The sequence below is a fragment of the Oncorhynchus gorbuscha genome, linkage group LG03, assembly GCF_021184085.1.
Source record: "Oncorhynchus gorbuscha isolate QuinsamMale2020 ecotype Even-year linkage group LG03, OgorEven_v1.0, whole genome shotgun sequence".
Lineage (NCBI taxonomy): Eukaryota > Metazoa > Chordata > Actinopteri > Salmoniformes > Salmonidae > Oncorhynchus > Oncorhynchus gorbuscha.
In genome coordinates this window covers 23144739-23162181 of record NC_060175.1, presented here as the reverse complement: position 1 = coordinate 23162181, position 17443 = coordinate 23144739, and the positions used below count along the sequence as shown (strand labels likewise).

The 17443-nt window shown below is 45.2% G+C and overlaps 1 protein-coding gene across 1 annotated transcript in view; it reads right to left on the bottom strand.

Moving 5' to 3' along the window:
- LOC124028741 (dihydropyridine-sensitive L-type skeletal muscle calcium channel subunit alpha-1-like) overlaps nucleotides 1–16103 on the bottom strand; it is a 48636-nt gene extending 32533 nt beyond the window's left edge. Inside the window, exons 1-6 of the mRNA XM_046340722.1 lie at nucleotides 15624–16103; nucleotides 10298–10403; nucleotides 6826–6965; nucleotides 6492–6634; nucleotides 3964–4116; nucleotides 3671–3876 (exon numbers count right to left, since the gene is read on the bottom strand). Coding sequence (XP_046196678.1) covers nucleotides 3671–3876; nucleotides 3964–4116; nucleotides 6492–6634; nucleotides 6826–6965; nucleotides 10298–10403; nucleotides 15624–15814 — 939 coding nt within the window. The 5' untranslated portion in view covers nucleotides 15815–16103. The remainder of the gene's footprint in view (nucleotides 1–3670; nucleotides 3877–3963; nucleotides 4117–6491; nucleotides 6635–6825; nucleotides 6966–10297; nucleotides 10404–15623) is intronic.
- Nucleotides 16104–17443: the final 1340 nt, after the last annotated feature.

Below are 17443 nucleotides of genomic sequence, written 5' to 3'. Positions count from 1 at the left end.
GGGATGGCTCGACGCAAGAAGTTAACAGAAAAGCAGAATTTTGACTTTTTTCACATCCGACCATTGACTCAAAGACTCATACTCCTCTCTTCGCTGCCCCCACCTTTCCCAAAAAGTCTGGAAACCTGAGCAAAAAAAACGTGGCATCTTGTAAGAGCTTGACTTTAAACTTCCAATAGGATTCCTGCCGAGGCCCTGGTGAAATAGACAGCCAAGCCATGGTTATGTGGCAATCCATAAAACCCACCGGGAGAATGGTAGCGCCCAACAGCCTATTGCTCTGATTCCTGGACATGTAAAACAGCTCTAGTCAGGCTGCACTCACCCTAGCCCCAAAGACCTTCACCCATGTATACTGTCATGTGTTGGGATGTTTAGTTCTCCAAACATCCACTAGGTCAAACTGCAACCTCTAAAGATTCTGACCCTTTTTCTCCCAATTTTCACCTAATCTGACATACCCAAATCTAACTGCCTGTAGCTTAGAACCTGAAGCAAGGATATGCATATTATTGATACCATTTGAAAGTAAACACTTTGACGTTTGTGGAAATGTGAAATTAATGTAGGAGAATATGACACATTAGATCTGGTAAAAGATAATACAAAGAAAAAACATGAGTGTTTTGTACCATCATCTTTGAAATGCAAGAGAAAGGCCATAATGTGTTATTCCAGACCAGGCACAATTTAGACTTTGGCCACTAGATGGCAGCAGTGTATGTGCACAGTTTTAGACTGATCTAATGAACCATTGCATATCTGTTCAAAATGTTGTATCAAGACTGCCCAAATGCGCCTAAATGATTTATTAATACATTTTGAAGTTCATAATTGTGCACTCTCCTCAAACAATAGCATGGTATTATTTCACTGTAATAGCTACTGTAAATTGGACAGTGCAGTTATATTAACAAGAATTTTAACTTTCTGCCCACATCAGATATGTCTGTTCTAAGATTTTTTTGTTTGTTTCTTACAACCTCATGCTACTCACATTAGCCTACGTTAGCTCAACAGTCCCACGAGGAGGACACCGATCCTGTAGATGTTTTTAATGATGTTTCTAAACACCACACTGAGCCTGAATGAGACTCCTCCCCATTTCTATCTTTCCTAAAATCCATCATACCACCAGCGTCTCCTCAGGCGCTACCTGTGAGATTTCCTGTCTAAGACACCCCCCCTCTCTCCCTGTGTTAGGTGCATACACATTTATAAGGACAAAACCCTTGTTGTTAATGTCTGATTTTACTACAAGCAGTCTACCCCTACACACCTCCTTTTTACGGAGCAAATTCTTACCACCATACCCAGTGCAAAAAAAAACCCTGCACAAACATTTGTTCCACGACTCAGCACACTTACCCTTTTCCAACAGAGCCCCCAATTGACTTCATTAATTGCATCACTATGAGTCTTCTGCAAACACAGTACCTGTACTTTTTTTGGTTTTACATAATTCACCCAACACACTCCTCTTTCCTGCATCTCTGGCACCATTTATATTAAGTGAGCCTACCCGAAGAGTCTCCATAAGTGGGAGAAAGGCCCGCAATGAAAGAGACCAATAACAAAGCTCAAAAAGCCCCAGTGCCAGAAAAAAACTATTAATCTAAACAGCATCTGAAGGTCGACCCTTACGCACGGTTGTGACCCACTTCCTCAACCTAAAACGTTTCCTTGGTAAGAGGATACCATGCCCCTCATTTTTCATTGCGTGTTGCACTGACCTTACAAACTTTCAAAAAAAGCTTCAAGATGAACCTTTTTCCCCTCAGTCTCATTCAGGAACCTTGACAGTTCCCTCATCGTGTACATTGACACCTCTGCCTGACAGGCTGTCAGCTCTGGACCCATTGAGGAAGAGTCTGAAAAGAAAGCCTCCTCATTGTCCTATTCCTCAGACTCACCTTCCACCTCCTCATCTACATCTCCCATTCTGACCACCTGCCCTTTCTCTCTAGTTGGGACCTCCCCCCAGCACCAGGCAAAGCTTCCTTAGTGCCTTTGACCACACCAGCCTCTCCCCTCCCACCTCCTTTCTCTCCCCCTTTTTCCTCTTCCACCTGACACCCTCCTCCACCACCCCTGGTTGCTTGCCCTTCCCCACTATACTCTCCTCATCCACTAGCATAACCTGACTAGGCACAGCCTCATCTACACCACCATCTATAGCCTGACTAGACCCAGCCTCATCTACACCACCATCCATAGCCTGACTAGGCTCATCTACACCACCATCTATAGCCTGACTAGACCCAGCCTCATCTACACCACCATCCATAGCCTGACTAGACCTAGCCTCACCATTCACCACAATCTATTGCATGGGTAGGCCCAGCCTCTGCTGCCTGCGTCTCATTCCCACCTGCACGTTGATCTTGATTTCCCCCACTGGCGCTTGTGCCCTCACCTTGTCTACAGCCTTTATGTACCTTTATGCCCAAAATCCACACACTCAAAACACTGGCAAATCCCCACACACTGGGCTAGGAAACCCCAAGTAGAGCTCCTCTCCATGCCCCACTTTAAAAATGCACATTTAACTGTTGTTCATTGTTATTCAGAAACATGAATACTTTCCTTCCGGAATGAAACCAAATGCTTAATGGCGTCTGCCTGAAAACCTGCCGACAGTACACAAAAACTTACAAAACAGACTCAGCTCTTTCCGGATTTGATCAGTCATAATAAATGGAGGCAGATTTGCAACTACCACCCTAGTCGAAAGAGGAGAAATTGGCACTACCTACCAAATGTACTATTTTCATGAACACAACCACATCTTTGTTCATTCTGGATGCAGAATGTATAAATTCAGCTCCTGCCTGTTCGCAGACCGCGAGCTGAATCTCCTCCACCATATCAGGACACACCTGAATCCACAACGTAACGACAGTGTTTCCTCCGCAATAGGCTGCGAAGCCATAACAGTGCGTTGAACCTACACCATAGAAAATAAACATTTGAAGACAAGACTAAGGAAAGAATCAAGAAAATAAGTAAGGACAGAGCCCTCCACACGGCCTCTCAACTACAAACCACTCCCAGCATGCACCGAAAGAGAGAGAGAGAGAGAGAGAGAGAGAGAGAGAGAGAGAGAGAGAGAGAGAGAGAGAGAGAGAGAGAGAGAGAGAGAGAGAGAGAGAGAGAGAGAGAAATAGAAATAGAGATGGAGAGAGAGAGAGAGAGAGAGAGAGAGAGAGAGAGAGAGAGAGAGAGAGAGAGAGAGAGAGAGAGAGAGAGAGAGAGAGAGAGAGAGAGAGAGAGAGAGAAATAGAAATAGAGATGGAGAGACAGACATGAGACAGAGTGATAGTATAGATATGGGCTACATTAACTGAGGCAACTTAAAAGAAACGATGAACCTGCATACTGCTCTTGCTAGTATCACTGTTTTTTATTTAAGCTTATGTGTTGGCCTCTTGGATTTCCTCAGAGCTTTTGACGAATGCCATGAGGCCGATAGGTAACAGTCAATACAAAAAGAGTGATACTAGCAAGAGCAGTGTACGGGTTTCTCTTTTCTTTTATGTTACGTCGTTGTTACCATGCTCTTACAACCAGATAGCTCAAATATGCAAGTGCCTTTTTGAAATTTGAACTTCATTAAGTGGGGTAAATCAGAGATATACAATACAGTAGTAATTGTGATGTAATACAGTACCCAGTATAACACGTCGGTCCAACCCTGGGTAGTGATGCACTGGTAGACAGTGAGCATAGCGAAGCCCAGGTTGTCAAAGTGTGTGATGCCATTGTTGGGTCCGGCCCAACCTGCCCTACAGTCTGTCCCGTTGATGGTGCAGCGCCGCCCGTTCCCGGCTTGGGCACAAGGAGATGGCTTCTCATTCTCCACCGTGGCTATGATATCTGAAGGACAATTGGGGAAAATATATAGGCAGGGTGAGTGTGTGTGCTTGTGCATGTATATGCATAAATGTGTGTTCTGTTCCTTACTTGTGCCTGTGTAGTAGCAGGTTTTGTGCATCTTGCACTTGAAGAGCTCCAGTCCCACGATGGCATAGATAGTGACCATGAAGAATACCAGCAGGGAGATGTGGAACAGAGGTAACATGGACTTCAGGATGGAATTCATCACCACCTGCAGGCCTGGAGGGTGACCACACATTATAAACGTCATAGGCCTTGTAGTCGACCAATGTTAAGTTAACTTAATCAGACTGCAAACACACTGGAATTATCAAAATCAAGAATTTGACACTAGCATTGTCGCTGAAGGAAAGTGTTTTCGGAATGTGGTTGTGGTGAGCACAAGGCTCCTCTCACCACCAACGTGCTCTCTGCTTCCTGTAACGGACACAACGTGCTCTCTGCTTCCTGTAACGGACACAACGTGCTCTCTGCTTCCTGTAACGGACACAACGTGCTCTCTGCTTCCTGTAACGGACGCAAGGTGCTCTCTGCTTCCTGTAACGGACACAACGTGCTCTCTGCTTCCTGTAACGGACGCAAGGTGCTCTCTGCTTCCTGTAACAGACACAACGTGCTCTCTGCTTCCTGTAACGGACACAACGTGCTCTCTGCTTCCTGTAACGGACACAACGTGCTCTCTGCTTCCTGTAACAGACACAACGTGCTCTCTGCTTCCTGTAACAGACACAACGTGCTCTCTGCTTCCTGTAACGGACGCAAGGTGCTCTCTGCTTCCTGTAACGGACACAATGTGCTCTCTGCTTCCTGTAACGGACACAACGTGCTCTCTGCTTCCTGTAACGGATGCAAGGTGCTCTCTGCTTCCTGTAACGGATGCAAGGTGCTCTCTGCTTCCTGTAACGGACGCAAGGTGCTCTCTGCTTCCTGTAACGGACGCAAGGTGCTCTCTGCTTCCTATAACGGACGCAAGGTGCTCTCTGCTTCCTGTAACGGACGCATGGTGCTCTCTGCTTCCTGTAACGGACACAACGTGCTCTCTGCTTCCTGTAACGGACACAACGTGCTCTCTGCTTCCTGTAACGGACACAACGTGCTCTCTGCTTCCTGTAACGGACACAACGTGCTCTCTGCTTCCTGTAACGGACACAATGTGCTCTCTGCTTCCTGTAACAGACACAACGTGCTCTCTGCTTCCTGTAACGGACACAACGTGCTCTCTGCTTCCTGTAACGGACGCAACGTGCTCTCTGCTTCCTGTAACGGACGCAACGTGCTCTCTGCTTCCTGTAACGGACGCAACGTGCTCTCTGCTTCCTGTAACGGACACAACGTGCTCTCTGCTTCCTGTAACGGACGCAACGTGCTCTCTGCTTCCTGTAACGGACGCAAGGTGCTCTCTGCTTCCTGTAACGGACGCAAGGTGCTCTCTGCTTCCTGTAACGGACGCAAGGTGCTCTCTGCTTCCTGTAACGGACACAATGTGCTCTCTGCTTCCTGTAACGGACACAATGTGCTCTCTGCTTCCTGTAACGGACGCAACGTGCTCTCTGCTTCCTGTAACGGACACAACGTGCTCTCTGCTTCCTGTAACGGACACAACGTGCTCTCTGCTTCCTGTAATGGGGGCAACGTGCTCTCTGCTTCCAGTAACGGGGGCAACGTGCTCTCTGCTTCCTGTAACGGGGGCAACGTGCTCTCTGCTTCCTGTAACGGGGGCAACGGGCTCTCTGCTTCCTGTAACGGGGGCAACGGGCTCTCTGCTTCCCGTGACAATAGGGCGATCATTGTTTTGAATGCGCCCAAATTCTCCGCAAATAATTTACTCCTTAATCCTCGTAATTTCCCAGTAATTTAGAATGTTAGTGTTTGCTTATATCAACCATTTCTGTTAAGTTATTAAATATATTAGGCTAGGGCTATCGCGTTAATTTACCGTTCTCATACTTAGAATTTAGACATTGTTTGCAGAGTTTACAAACTAGGCTACACTAGTGAGAAAACAGTTTTGGTTATTTTGTACATTTCTCTGATGTCTTTTGTTTGGATCGCTCCGTGTTTGTCTGGTTTCTCCGTCACGCCAAGGCGCCAAATACTGAGATAGAACGCAACAAATACGTGGTGTCACGTGACTCCTCAGAGTCAGTATCCTATGCCTACTGTGAGTTGAGATAAAAGTGTTCAGTTTAGGAACTGTGATGTTATATCATAATTAAGTATAATTTTGACTCGTTTTTTTATGTAATGATTGATATGGCAATTGCCCTAAATGAACCAGTTTCTTGGTAATTGCCCATTTGGTTGGCCCAGTGCATACAATAGGCCTTGTGTTTGAGGTCCTTAAAGGCAGATTCATTTTGGTTTCTCAAGGGCAGGCTGTCTGTCATTCAGGACTGGTTAAGCCAGATTCAGAGGCTATTTATTTTGACTGTTGTATCTATATTGTAAAACTATGATTACTTTTTGCTTGAATATGTTGTATTATATGGATCACCAAGACTTGTAAATAAATCTATACTTTAACCTGCCTTGCCTTCTGCTGATTTCCTGCCCTTATGACTGCTACAAGGTCTCTATTTTACAGTGATCCTTACTGGGGACTCCAGAGACCAGCCTGAGGGGCCGGAGCACCCTGAACGCCCTGAGGGCCTTCATATCGAAGCCTCCTCCCTTCTCCCCTGGTTGAGCCTCCACACCACTGATATAGGTGATGGAGTCACCGATGACTGCGAACAGCCTGGAGAGAGAGAGAATGGGGGAGGATAGGGAGAGGGGGAGAAGAGAAGGGAGAGGAGAGACAGAGGGAGAGGGAAGAAGTTCAAAGATGAGGAGCACAAAGGGAGATAAACAACATCATATGGGTTCACAGAAAGAAAAGTTATAACATGGCAGTACATTTCCATCTCCATATCCGTTGTCCCTACTCACCCAACAGACACACAGACAAAGTCCAGTATGTTCCAACAGTTCCGTAGATATGCATTCTCGTGAAATAGAAATCCATAGGCTACTATCTTTAGAAAGCACTCTATGGAGAAGACGATGAGGAAGATGTACTCCAGACTTTCCTGTAAAACATCAATGACGGCTTGTTAGGGTATCATGAAGTACTAACTAAAGTTCCCATATTTCTATGTGTAATGGACTACAATTCATTGATTCTGCTTGGTAGCAAATGCTCCAAACATGCTATAACTGATAACAATCATTTCTAGTATATTCTTTTTACACTACACAGGGAATATTGAGTCATTTTGTAGTATTTACAAGAGTTAATCTGACTAAGTCATTGGTCCTGCTTGGTAAAAATCCCCCAGTATAGCTCCCTAATCTGTGTATTTGTGTCTCTCCTCTCCCATTACAGGCCAGGCATACAGGGAATGGCCCCGCTGACTAACAACTGAACACTTCAGAGCTAAGGTCCCTGAAATGGCACCTACTCACTCACCGCCCTGTCTGATTTTATTAACCCTTCACATCCCTCACATAATACTCAGACAGCACCCAGGTCTCCCTCCAGACAGAGCTTCCTTATCTCCGTGGGACTTATAGTTTAGAGATAATGGTTATTAGTATACACAATTATCTGCCTTCATTATATTTAAATCTACAAAGCAGTATACCAATTAATCAGGCTACTTATTTATATTTTTACGGTCTGTTACATAGGGGCCCTTGACTTACAAGATATCTCATTTGTATATACTTTTGTGCTTGTATCATAACTTGGCAAATGAACTTAAAGTTGAACTTGAAACGGGATCTTGAGCGTGGGCAAGCGATAAATATGCCTGTGACGACAGATACACCAGCAAGCGGCCATGGGTAACGTGTTCTATTTGAGGTATGATTTCTTAATAGGGCCTGACTATTCATCCCACCAAGGTAAGGGCATGTGTAAGCAGTCTCACAGCGTAAAAACAATACCTTTAATAACGCTTCAAAGTGCTGTACTGTATGTAGCACAGTGAACCTAAATTACACTGGGGTTAGATTCTGTCAAGTCATGAACATTCCTATAGGGGCATTTATAGAATGTGTCTTTGGGTTTCACATACTAACACACACACACACACACACACACACACACACACACACACACACACACACACACACACACACACACACACACACACACACACACACACACACACACACACACACACACACACACACACACACACACACACACACACACACACACACACACACACACACACACACACACACACACACACACACACACACACACACACACACACACACACACACACACACACATATTGATTTCATGATGCGGCTCAACAGTGGCGTCACACATTCCTCTGGTGCCCCACTGAGTCCATGTGGTGTGGTAGGTGGATGGAAGAGGGGCGGTCTATATATATAGCCTTTACACACCCAGCTGAGGGGAGGGGACCAGGAGGGGGAGAGGGAGCACCTGTCCCTCTCAGTCAACTGGGTCGAGGACATTATGCTGCAGGGACAGGGCCAGTCTCTCTATGGGTCTGTGCTTTACAGGTCAAAAAAAAACTTTTGTAACCTGATGGCCACTGCTCTGGTGTGAACAGAGGCCCTCTGTCTCTGACATGACAATGTGGCCCAGGTTAAGATCCGTAGAACAGACATCATGACTAGAAGGAACAAATGATGTTTTTTAAGCCAAGAGGCAATTTTGGAATCGGTTGCATCAAGCTCACAGCTATACATGTTTACTCTACTGTAGCCTAAGCTGCAATTGCAAACATGTAAAGTTTGAATCTGGATCACTGCTATTTCAGCAACTCTATGAAACTCTCTTTCCTCTCTATCTGTCCTATCCAAAAAATAAAGCAAAAACATACGAGAGGAGTGGGACAGCCCCACTCCTTAAAAAAAAGAAGAAGAAGAAAATGAAATGTTGCCATGCTACTGTACAGCTGTAGCTTATCAAAAGAGAAGACGCAGCACAGCATCAGTCTGTATTTCCTTCATGATACTGTTCTTATGCCTACTCTCTAGTGGATGTCTGTGAGCTAAAAAAATGACCAGCCTTTATTAGGGATGCAAAAAATATCCTCTTGGAGATGGCCTTTGATGGGTAGACAACTTAGCTCTAGTACAATCTGACCCAGTATTTCACAGCCTATAATAACTGAGACCACTATAATTATCCATAACAGTATTCCAACTAGTACACCACAGTATAACAACACTACAACAGCACTTGTACATCTTGCTCTGATGTTACATTACAAAAAACATATTTTTCTTTTCAGTACACACAATATTTGGAAAGTGCACATTCAGCCATGGCGAAAGGTGAACTGTATCTTAGATCGTTCAAAAAGCCAGACCCCAAATAGCACAAGTCATTACAGTTACAGAACACCCCATCCCTTCCACCTACAGGCAGATGAAACTGAGCCTGGATCTGTGTCTCTGTAACTGTAAGTGACAGATGACTGAGATACTGCAGGCATCAGGTCAGTGGTTCCACCCCAGCCAAAGCATATGGCAGCTGCTTCTCATGTGGCTGATTAAGAAAACTGCACACCCCCTCACTACATGATTCTCAGTAATAGGGTGTAGTGGGCCGAAAAGTATCCCTGTTCATTCCTGTCCTCACCCTGCTTCAACATGGCTGGATTCATACGCCAAGCAACAGGTCACTATCATCCCAGAGGACATGGACATAGTACAGTATATTGATGCATCATCAGGTTTCTCTGACACACAAATATACTCATATTGTACAGCAGTCCACACTCACACATGTCCACTGATGATGACATACAGAGATGATAGGGTGCAGGGCTTCTTCACGTCTGTTTTGACAACCTCTATATTTATCTCCTGACTGGGTCACTCAGAAAAAGACATCTCGGTCTCCCCATTTCTTAAACGGGCATTTTGTGGTTGAATTCATTATATTTTTCAGACAAAACTCAAAATGAGTAGAACTATCATAGTTGTATAGCAGTTAGTTCCAGTCTGGCATCAGGTCCACAACATTTCAATCCTTTGCTGCTAGATCAAATTGCACTGAAACTGGATTACACCAAACATCCAGGCCTTCGTGCCTGTTATAAGTCATGAGAAGTTAAGCCAAGATGGCCACACTAGGCTCCAGATCCCAGTCTGATTGATTTATGAACTGTGCTCTTACAACAGAACAGTGACCAATTTGCAGTAGGGCCACAAAATAACCAGCTCATTCACCTCCATGATCGAGGTATGAATGTGGTGCTCACTACACATTCAGACATACATGTTCTGTGTATTCATGTCAGACAGGGAGGCTTCCTGTGAAAACCCTGCTTCCCAACCTCAATTCATTCAACCACAACTAGTAGAACAAGATGCTCTGCATCATATGAGATGTGAGATGGGTACTGGGTCCATACGGGTCCATACTCACCAGGTTACTATTGGTGTTGTTGCTGTCCTCCTCAGGCATGGGAAGAAACACAGCCAGGGCCACACAGTTGGCAAAGATGGTCAGCAGGATAATGATCTCGAAAGGTCTGAAGGCAAACACTTAGGAAAGGTTCAACTTACACTGTTTACACACATCCAGTGGATTACAGAGATGCAAGTACTAGCGGAAAAATGACCCAATTTTCATACTTGAGTAAAAGTAAAGATACCTTCATAGAAAATGACTCAAGTAAAAGTGAAAGTCACCCAGTAAAATCTTACTTGAGCAAAATTCAAAAAGTATTTGGTTTTAAATGTACTTAAGTATTACAAATAAATGTAATTGCTAAAATGATTTCAAATTCCTTATATCAAGCAAAACCTTGTTTTTTAAATTTACGGATAGCCAGGGGCACACTCCAACACTCATACATAATTTACAAACAAAGCATTTGTGTTTAGTGAGTCCGCCAGATCAGATGCAGTCGGGATGACCAGAGATTTTATTTTTAAGTGTGTGAATTAGACCATTTTCCTATCCTGCTAAGCATGTTAATGAGTACTTTTGGGTGTCAGGGAAAATGTATGGAGTAGAAAGTACATTATTTTCTTTAGGAATGTAGTGGCATAAAAGTAGAAGTCAAAAAAATAAATAGTAAAGTAAAGTACAGATGCCCCCAAAAATGACTTAAGCAGTACTTTCAAGTATTTTTACTTAACTAAGTACTTTACATCACTGGATGCAAGATGTATAGTATTAACATCATTTCAAAAGACAGTGAGATACTCACAGAGTATCTAAACGGTGTGTGGGGTATGCTCATTTATTTTCAAACACACAGGAACACACTGATATTACCTAACCAAGCAGTATGGATGGATATGGATAGCTATTCCACTGTTCGAGGCCTTCAGGTAACACACATGCATCTCGATGAGATCTTACAACCTCACCCAACTATCAGATGACTGATCTAAATAGCCTTAAGGTGTACAGTATGGTTTAACAGGCCTCATGTTACAGTGAACTCGTGCTCTAGCTGGTTTTGTGTCAGTTGTTTGTCCAGGGCTACAACAACAATGTCTGCTGTTCAGGGGTATTGGAGGAGCTGAGAATCACTAGGTTACTGGATAACTATTAACAGCGTAACCATTGCAATCTTGGCAATCTGAATCATAAAAATGTGAGTCATCAATAAAGTGAGTATGCTGTATGTGCATGTTAGTGCCACCCAACCCCTCAATAGGGACGTCCCCATATCTAAAACACTGGAAGACGTTTGAGGCCAACACAATGGGTCAGTTACAAGAAAATCTGACCTATTTACATTGCCACCTGTGGTAAAGATCAATCAATCAAATGTATTTATAAAGCCCTTTTTACATCAGCAGATGTCACAACGTGCTGTACAGAAACCCAGCCTTAAACCCCAAACAGCAAGCAATGCAGATGTAGAAGCATGGTGGCTAGGAAAAACTCCCTAGAAAGGCAGGAACCTAGGATGAAACCTAGAGAGGAACCAGGCTCTGAGGGGTGGCCAGGCCTCTTCTGGCTGTACCGGGTGAAGATGGTGGAGAGTTCAAATATCTGTCTCCCTTCAGTACAGCACATTCAAATGGTCAATCTTGTGTAGTATTACACTCCTGGATGTGTAATAAATACAAAGCCATAATCAGGGTACTATCATGGATGATATACCACAACTACATTATCATCACCATTCCATTCTTGTGGGCCGGCTAAGGAATATTGGTGTCTCTGAGGGATCTTTGGCCTGGTTTGCTAACTACCTCTCTCAAAGAGTGCAGTGTATATAGTCAGAAAATCTGCTGTCTCAGCCATTGCCTGTCACCAAGGTAGTACCCCAAGGCTCAATCCTTTGCCCCACACTCTTCTCAATTTACATCAACAACATAAGTCAGGCCGTATGAAGCTCTCTCATCCATTTATATGCAGATGATACAGTCCTATACTCAGCTGGCCACTACCCGGATTTTGCGTTCAATGCTCTACAACAAAGCTTTCTTAGTGTCCAACAAGCTTTCTCTACCCTTAACCTAGTTCTGAACACCTCCAAAACAAAGGCCATGTGGTTTGGTAAGAAGAATGTCCCTCTCCCCACATGTGTGATCACTACCTCTGAGGGTTTAGAGCTTGAAGTAGTCATCGCATACAAGTACTTGGGAGTATGGCTAGATGGTACACTGCCCATCTCTCAACATATAACAAAGCTGCAGGCTAAAGTTAAATCTAGACTTGGTTTCCTCTATTGTAATTGCTCCTCTTTCACCCCAGCTGCCAAACTAACCCTGATTCAGATGACCATCCTACCCATGCTAGATTAATTTATATAATTTATAGATCGGACGGAAAGGATGTTCTCGAGCGGCTAGATGTCCTTTACCATTCGGCCATCAGATTTGCCACCAATGCTTCTTATAGGTCACATCACTGCACTCTATGCTCCTCTGTAAAGTGGTCATCTCTGTATAACTGTCACAAGACCCACTGGTTGATGCTTACTTATAAAACCCTCTTAGGCCTCACTCCCCCCTATCTGACATATCTACTGCAGCCCTCATCCTCCACATACAACACCCATTCTGCCAGTCACATTCTGTTAAAGGTCCCCTAAGCACACACATCTCTGGGTCGCTCCTCTTTTCAGTTCGCTGCAGCTAGAGACTGGAACGAGCTGCAACAAACACTCAAACTGGACAGTTTTATCTCAATCTCTTCATTCAAAGACTCAATCATTGACACTCTTATTGACAGTTGTGGCTGCTTAATGTGATGTATTGTTGTCTCTACCTTCTTGCCCTTTGTGTTGTTGTCTGTGTCCAATAATGTTTTACCATGTTTTGTGCTGCTACCACTTTGTGTTGCTACCATGTTGTTGTTAGGTTGTGTTGCTACCATGTTGTTGTCATGTTGTGTTACTACCATCCTGTGTTGTCATGTGTTGCTGCTTTGCTACGCTGTTGTCTTAAGTCTCTCTTTATGTAGTGTTGTGTTGTCTCTCATGTTGTGATGTGTGTTTAGTCATATTTATTTTGTATTTAAAAAATGCTTTTAAATCCCAGGCCCCCGTCCCTGCAGGAGGCCTTTTGCCTTTTGGTAGGACGTCATTGTAAATCAGAATTTCTTCTTAACTGACTTGCCTCGTTAAATAAAGGTTCAATAAATCAAATAAATACATATCATGCTGTGCCCTCTCAGACTGCAGTACCCAGTCCCACCACCAGTCTGTATCTGAGGCAGCGTTCTCACAGCTTAGCGTGTCTGTTTTTAGGCTGTGACGAGGGAGGACAGGTGTCCGTACAACCCCAGGAATATCATTACGCTGCCGCTTTAACAAGCTCATATTTTACATGTCCAAAAATGTCCATCAACGGCTTTATCCAGAACACCATGTGGAAAACACTACTGGGTTATCCAGACCCCCATGTGGAAAACACTACTGGGTTATCCAGATCCCCATGTGGAAAACACTACTGGGTTATCCAGACCCCCATGTGGAAAACACTACTGGGTTATCCAGACCACCATGTGGAAAACACTACTGGGTTATCCAGACCCCCATGTGGAAAACGCTACTGGGTTATCCAGATCCCCATGTGGAAAACACTACTGGGTTATCCAGACCACCATGTGGAAAACACTACTGGGTTATCCAGACCCCCATGTGGAAAACACTACTGGGTTATCCAGATCCCCATGTGGAAAACACTACTGGGTTATCCAGACCACCATGTGGAAAACACTACTGGGTTATCCAGACCACCATGTGGAAAACACTACTGGGTTATCCAGACCCCCATGTGGAAAACGCTATTGGGTTATCCAGACCCCCATGTGGAAAACACTACTGGGTTATCCAGACCACCATGTGGAAAACGCTACTGGGTTATCCAGATCCCCATGTGGAAAACACTACTGGGTTATCCAGACCACCATGTGGAAAACACTACTGGGTTATCCAGACCCCCATGTGGAAAACACTACTGGGTTATCCAGACCCCCATGTGGAAAACACTACTGGGTTATCCAGACCACCATGTGGAAAACACTACTGGGTTATCCAGACCCCCATGTGGAAAACGCTACTGGGTTATCCAGATCCCCATGTGGAAAACACTACTGGGTTATCCAGACCACCATGTGGAAAACACTACTGGGTTATCCAGACCACCATGTGGAAAACACTACTGGGTTATCCAGACCCCCATGTGGAAAACACTACTGGGTTATCCAGACCCCCATGTGGAAAACACTACTGGGTTATCCAGACCACCATGTGGAAAACACTATTGGGTTATCCAGACCCCCATGTGGAAAACACTACTGGGTTATCCAGACCACCATGTGGAAAACACTACTGGGTTATCCAGACCCCCATGTGGAAAACACTACTGGGTTATCCAGACCCCCATGTGGAAAACACTACTGGGTTATCCAGACCCCCATGTGGAAAACACTACTGGGTTATCCAGACCCCCATGTGGAAAACACTACTGGGTTATCCAGACCACCATGTGGAAAACACTACTGGGTTATCCAGACCCCCATGTGGAAAACACTACTGGGTTATCCAGACCCCCATGTGGAAAACACTACTGGGTTATCCAGACCACCATGTGGAAAACACTACTGGGTTATCCAGACCCCCATGTGGAAAACACTACTGGGTTATCCAGACCACCATGTGGAAAACACTACTGGGTTATCCAGACCCCCATGTGGAAAACACTACTGGGTTATCCAGACCCCCATGTGGAAAACACTACTGGGTTATCCAGACCCCCATGTGGAAAACACTACTGGGTTATCCAGACCCCCATGTGGAAAACACTACTGGGTTATCCAGACCCCCATGTGGAAAACACTACTGGGTTATCCAGACCCCCATGTGGAAAACACTACTGGGTTATCCAGACCCCCATGTGGAAAACACTCCTGGGTTGAATTGGCCATCAATACAAGACCAAACTAAAGGTGCATTATCAGTGTCATCAACAGTCATTTGCTATCCTGCAGGTCCAAAGACAGGCTTCACTATCTGGCCATGTAAGAAACAATAAAAGTGCAGTGATTTCAAACCATGAATGCCTAAGAGCATGACCCTGGTTCATGGTTAAAACCTTTTGATACCTAGTCTGTTTGTGCTGTGTTGACAAGACAGCACAAACAGATCTGGGACCAGGCTACATCATATCTACATGACTCTGAGCATGGCTATCAAGTGACAACCCGTCCAATTTTCCCACACACTCCTGTATCCTGACCCCTGACCCCTGGCCCCTGGCCCCTGACCACTAAAGGATACTTCCATTCCACGATGTTAATGGCAGCCTTGCGGAAAGGGTTCTTCAGCGTGAGGAAGAAGAGAGAGCGCGCGGGCCGAGGGTTTCCTCCAGTGGCCAGGAGCTTCTTTAGCTTCTCCTTCTGCTTTCTCTTCAGAGTTTCCTCGTCCATAATGTAGGACTGCAGGTTCGGTTCGCCACCACTGTCCCCCATCTTGACTCTACCTGGAAAGTTTAGATGAAGTGAAGTCGGTCGCTAAAATGGCCTCCTCAGCCAGCCACCTACTGTACTCCCAAACGGATCTGGTCCTCCAGATATTGGCCCAAGGTGGCCCAAGTGAAGATGGTTGCCTTCGGTGCTGTATTCCACCAGGTCACCTCGCTCAGCTAATCTAGGTCTGCTCTGGCAAGGTAATCCTACTCGTTCTCTTCATAACCTGCTGGGTCTGCTCCCCTCTCTCCTCTCTGCTGTCTATATCTCCCTGTCCTCTTTCTTGGTCATACACTCTATGACTGACAGTGTCTGACTGTCTCTCTCCTGTTCCCCTCACTCTCCACCCCCCTCCCTCTCTCTCCCTTTCTGATACGACAGGACTGTGCCTCTCTGTGAGAGTATTGGTTGAAGGAACAGTTGGTCAGCGGAATAATAAATATAGACAATCATTGTCATTCTGCTGTGGAGGGGTGACATGGGGGACATGGGCAAAGATATATGAGAGGGGCGAGTGGGCATGGCTGGATGTATGGTGTGTGTGTGTGTGTGTGTGTGTGTGTGTGTGTGTGTGTGTGTGTGTGTGTGTGTGTGTGTGTGTGTGTGTGTGTGTGTGTGTGTGTGTGTGTGTGTGTGTGTGTGTGTGTGTGTGTGTGTGTGTGTGTGTGTGTGTGTACATTTACCAAGACTGAAACTTATGGCAGGGTAAGACACGTACTATGTCGTTCTCGGCCTTACAGTAATATTGTGTCATTGGCTAAAAGGGTTGGAGGGGTGTCCTGTCATTGGTCGTAGCAGACATTGGCTTTGCTGTATGACTTTCAATGACTTTTTAGCTGCCTTGACAGACATGACTTCTACCACTGGAGTTGAGGATTCTCCTCATTGGCTGACTGAACCCTCCATGACCTCTGATGTATGTTTGGGAATCAAGTGCAGTGCTAGTTCATACATGATGAACGGAGGAAATAAATGATCCCATTCCCATGAATGTGTTTCTTCTGAGTCTGCCTTTGATGTATCCATGACAGTGAAGGATGACGTGAACTGTGGTTTCTGTTGCTGGACAGTTGGGACATCAACTGTGTTGTGCTTTCCTATTTTATGAAGAGAGCGGTTAAGGCCTAGCTAGTGGTGAGAGAGAGGTTAAGGCCTTGCTAGTGGTGAGAGAGAGGTTATGGTCTAGCTAGTGGTGAGAGAGTGGTTAAGGCCTAGCTAGTGGTGAGAGAGAGGTTAAGGCCTTGCTAGTGGTGAGAGAGAGGTTATGGTCTAGCTAGTGGTGAGAGAGTGGTTAAGGCCTAGCCAGTGGTGAGAGAGTGGTTAAGGCCTAGCTAGTGGTGAGAGAGTGGTTAAGGTCTAGCTAGTGGTGAGAGAGTGGTTAAGGCCTAGCTAGTGGTGAGAGAGTGGGTAAGGCCTAGCTAGTGGTGAGAGAGTGGGTAAGGCCTAGCTAGTAGTGAGAGAGTGGTTAAGGTCTAGCTAGTGGTGAGAGAGTGGTTAAGGCCTAGCTAGTGGTGAGAGAGTGGGTAAGGCCTAGCTAGTAGTGAGAGAGTGGTTAAGGTCTAGCTAGTGGTGAGAGAGTGGTTAAGGCCTAGCTAGTGGTGAGAGAGTGGGTAAGGCCTAGCTAGTAGTGAG